The sequence below is a fragment of the Populus alba genome, chromosome 5 (assembly GCF_005239225.2).
Source record: "Populus alba chromosome 5, ASM523922v2, whole genome shotgun sequence".
In the NCBI taxonomy this organism is placed as follows: Eukaryota; Viridiplantae; Streptophyta; class Magnoliopsida; order Malpighiales; family Salicaceae; genus Populus; species Populus alba.
Window position 1 is genome coordinate 723,097 of NC_133288.1, and position 4,323 is coordinate 727,419.

The 4,323-nt window shown below is 35.6% G+C and overlaps 1 protein-coding gene across 1 annotated transcript; it reads right to left on the reverse strand.

Moving 5' to 3' along the window:
• Positions 1 to 206: 206 nt before the first annotated feature.
• Positions 207 to 3,174, reverse strand: LOC118034973 (GDSL esterase/lipase At1g09390). Its single transcript, XM_035040437.2, has 5 exons — positions 2,865 to 3,174; positions 2,008 to 2,196; positions 1,343 to 1,503; positions 1,001 to 1,265; positions 207 to 654 (listed from the first exon to the last, which is right to left on the reverse strand). The coding sequence occupies exons 1-5, from the start codon at positions 3,121 to 3,123 to the stop codon at positions 422 to 424; spliced, it is 1,107 nt and encodes a 368-aa protein (XP_034896328.1). The 5' UTR covers positions 3,124 to 3,174; the 3' UTR covers positions 207 to 421.
• Positions 3,175 to 4,323: the final 1,149 nt, after the last annotated feature.

Here is a 4,323-nt window from a genome sequence, read left to right on the forward strand (position 1 = left end):
TCAACTAATCCCACTACTTCTCTACTTCTCCTGTAGCTCTCCTGTATGTTTATTATGGCTAGTGCTGCCCATGGCAGAAAATTAGCCAAAATTAAGTACCATTGTTTTTCATTATTTTCAAGAATTACTGTGCACTTCACCAGGAGGATAGAGAGGTTGCAGGAGAATTGCTTGTGGTTCTTGGAGAAGATTCAAGATAGGAAATATACGAGGCAACAGAGCTAATCCTCCTTGTTCCTTATTAGAAGGCCAACAGCCAGTTTTTCATGTTGGCATGTTTACAATTACAACCCTCTTTCGACAAAAGCGAAATCTTCTCTATCACAGGCTGCACCATACTTTTGTTTGGTGCTATTGTCCAAGTACATAAAACTATAGAGAAAACAACTTATATGAAGATACCATCCTTCTTGGATACTGCTCAATTGCGGCAGAAGAAATCAAATGGAATGCTCGGTGAAGAGTGAGCCATTGACAGCACTTTGGAGGCTATGATCGAATTAGCTGCTTCAGTGTAATGGATTCCATCCCAGTTAACATATCGGGATCCTTCGTCGCAGACATGATAACCAGGCTGACTGCATGTTACTCTTATATCATAGTTGTAAGGAGGTCCTCCAGAACCACAACATGCCATCAATGGACTGGAAAAACCTGCATTGCCAAATGATTGATCAGAGCAATCCATTTAGTTCAAAAACCTGCATAACTATTATTTCATTACATGGAAACTCTAGTTATGATATGAAATTGCATGAACTAGCAGTTCAAGCATTTGATCGAGCAAGAAAACTATGGATCAATATATGCCTGCATTGTATCTTTTATAGATCCGCAAGCAAACGGCAAGGAGTTTTGGAATCCGAATACATGAGGAATAATACATGCGTGCTTCATGTCTCTTCTTGTTTCACAGTCATCATAATATCAAAAAACATATAGAATGTTCTTAGAAAAGGAGAGAAAATTCACTGCGATGCAATTACAAGGTTTTGCTTACCATATTTGGAGGAGTTGGCAATGAGATCGTATTTGATTGAGTAGATATCTACATAGACTATAGTTGCTCCAGACAATTGAGACCTCATCCTTTCACATAATTGACGCAGTCCTTCATTGAACAATCTTGCTGCCATGTTGTAATCTGATATACATCCAATTGGATCCAGATCCTTCTTCTGAACCAGTGAAAGTTTTTGAGGGAGACAGCCTAGCGGTCCTGTGTTATGTATCCAAAATTTTCTGCCTCCTTGATTGTATAAAACCTATTCAATATATTCTTAGTCAAGAAACCAATACATGGGGGTGTAGTTACCAAGCTTTCTCAGATTGCTAAACTCACCTTCACAGCATTTCCAATCTCTAAAATGACGGAGGGAATCCTTTTGGTTACTTGTGCATAAGACATTTTTTTGGAGAATGAATCAGCAATGTCATTTTGACCGATGTCGATAATGTAAAGTGCATTTCGGAGCCCTTCATCGGTGATGAAATTTCCAAAACCTAAAGGCCAGTTAAATAGTATAAGTTGCAGATTGCCTGAACACTTCCTAAGCTGAAAATACATTATTTTCCACCATGATTTCATTATTACTAAAGTATCTTCCAGGTCGCTATGAGCACATCAAAGGCTAGGCCTTATGCTTCTGGAAGCCTAATAACAACCATTTATATATTGATCATAGGAAACTGTAAGCTTCATGATTAGACACGATAAGAATTCCAGGAATGACGAACCACAGACATCAGATCATACATAAAGAACTTATTGGCAATTCAATCTTGCCACCCATCAATTAAAATTGAAGGTCCATAGCCAGGACTCACACAATCATTTGATCACTGCCTACAGTGCTGAATTCCTAGTTCACCACAACCATGAAATCCCCATTAATTTCAAATGTCAAAACTATATCATATCTTGAATTTGGTAGAGTCATCAAGAGCTATTAAAAGCAGAAAACTAACATATAATTCTTTGACGAGTAAGAGAAAATTAAACGTTACCAGCAGTGACAAGTTCAAGAGAGCGAGCTTTGAAATGAAGGAACTGCATTAGTTGAATGTTCAACGAGAAGGGTACATATTTAGGGAGAGTAGAAGACCCGACAACTGCAAAGTTTGCACCATTTGTGAACCCGGACCCCCCCAATGAGTCCAGGTATGGGCTTAGAAAGCTAGCATTCAAGCTTTGACCTGCATTAAAAAAATAAAATACAATAAAGCTTGATAAAGCTTGACACTTTGGTCCATGCACCTGTTAACCTGTCAGAATGGGCAAATGGGCACTGGGAATTAGATCATTTTATGCTCTGCTGATGTGCAAGTGAGATTTGAATCTCGAGACAATACCAGGTCGCTTTACCAATGTGCTTGCAAAGACAACTGTGTTATGGCTAATTAAGCTATGGTCACTCACTATACTAGGCTCTTAGAGCTTAAGCGTACATTAATTCCATATTGATTCAAGTACAAGACTTGATCTAAGGATATGCTGTCATTCATTAATTGTTCACATTTCACAGTCGGCGATAAGACTGTAAAAGATACCCAAAAATAGCTGAATTCAAGGGCAAATCCGGCCAAATCCAGCCAAAATGTATAATTTCAAGACAGGTACATGCATTTCTGGGGCCTTATAGTACTGTGACAACTGACAAACAGAGAAATTTGTGGATGGCATCAACTAGAGACAGGGAAAATTAAATCTTTGGACCCCACTTAATCAAATCAAATCTAATAACAACAATACTACACATGATCAATATCTCGACTTGATCCCGTGATCAAGGAAGGCCATTTGATATTCATACTTTGATCAATAAAAAGAAGAAAAAAGAAAAGTGGGGGTGTGAGGCACTTACAAAGGAAGTCAATCAGGAGCCTTCCATCAGATAATCTACCAGTTGATCTATGAAAGAATGTACGGCCATTAGGGAGATTGACAGGGAAACCAAGTCCAGCAACTAGTCCTCCAGTGTCAGAGTTAGAGTCTCCAAAGTTGAAGATAATTGGCGGGTTCTTGCATTGAGAAGCAACTGAAGTGAAAAACAATGGAAGAAGAAGAAGAAGAAGAAGAAAGTGGGAGAGAGGTTGAGAGAGAAGTGGGGAGTGAGAGATCATAGCTAGTGAAGTAAGAAAGTAGCACAAAGTGAAAACGAAGGCGGTCTTTAAACTCTTGGGATTCTTTACTATTTAAAGGGGGGAGAGTGAGGTCACCTTTTGTTTGGAGTTGATTCTTTCTGTAAAATTATTTTTTTGTCCCTATATCTTGAGCACAAATACAGCATAGTCCTCCATGTTTGATAACTCTATAGATTAATGCTTTGACTCTTTGTTGACCATTTTATTAAGATACCCTGGGTTTTCTCGAAGCCCTTGTCATGTTCTTTTTCTCTGAGAACTTCGATTGTGAAAGGGTGTCTTGAAATTTAGGAAAAAACCAACGAACTTTTTGATAAAACATGGTCATGGGTCGATCAAAATTTAGAGCTTAGTTATAGGCTATCAAGTATGAAGGACTAACTTGTAATTACAATTAACAAGGGATTGAATGGTAATTTGCTCGACAAAATGCTATCCTTATCACAATCTTATGTTCCTTCAGTATTTTTGTTTTATTAGGAAAACAATGATTGAAACCATAAAAGTAGTAGTAACATATTTTACGCAAAGTAAATTGAGAAATAACACTCAAATCTCTTAAAAACACTAAAATTGATTAAACTTTAAAAATAACATTAAAAATAATTAAAAATTCAAAAACAATATCTTCTATGGCTAATACAAGGACATCATCATCAATCATGATTGATTAAATCTAACTAATCTCTTAATAAAATTAAGCCCGTATAACTTTTTAATAAAATTTAAGCATGATTTAATAATTATATTAAAAAATATGATTTTTTTTGTTAAATTAAAGGTTTGACAACTTGTTTTTGAACTCCATTTTGTTTATTTAACCTATAAATATGTTTACTAAACATTATATTGTGTGTCACTATTAAATATGCAGCATTAATTTGTGATTACAAAATAAATAGACATCAATTGCTATCCTTTTAGTATAGTACAATTTCAAATATGGTTTTGAAGTTCAAAATCTAGCAACTAAACCAAATAATGGGCAATTGTTCAATGTAGTCTCTCTTTTAGTTTTTCTTTTCTAATAAAATCTGAATAGAGTGTTGGGATTACTAGACATCACATGTTTCAGTAGATACGAATATAAAAATTTATCATTTTAAACTTTAAAGCATATTATTTTAATAATTTAGAATTCAAAACTATAATGAACTTGAATATCCTACGTGTTTAGAG

Bases quoted from the DNA above. Each gene is read 5' to 3' on its own strand.
- LOC118034973 (XM_035040437.2), bottom strand. From the start codon at position 3,123: ATGATCTCTCACTCCCCACTTCTCTCTCAACCTCTCTCCCACTTTCTT. The intron at 2,197-2,864 runs GTAAGTGCCTCA...TTTTTAATGCAG, and splicing joins GCTCCTGATTGACTTCCTTT to GTCAAAGCTTGAATGCTAGC. The intron at 1,266-1,342 runs GTGAGTTTAGCA...TATATTGAATAG, and splicing joins AGATTGGAAATGCTGTGAAG to GTTTTATACAATCAAGGAGG.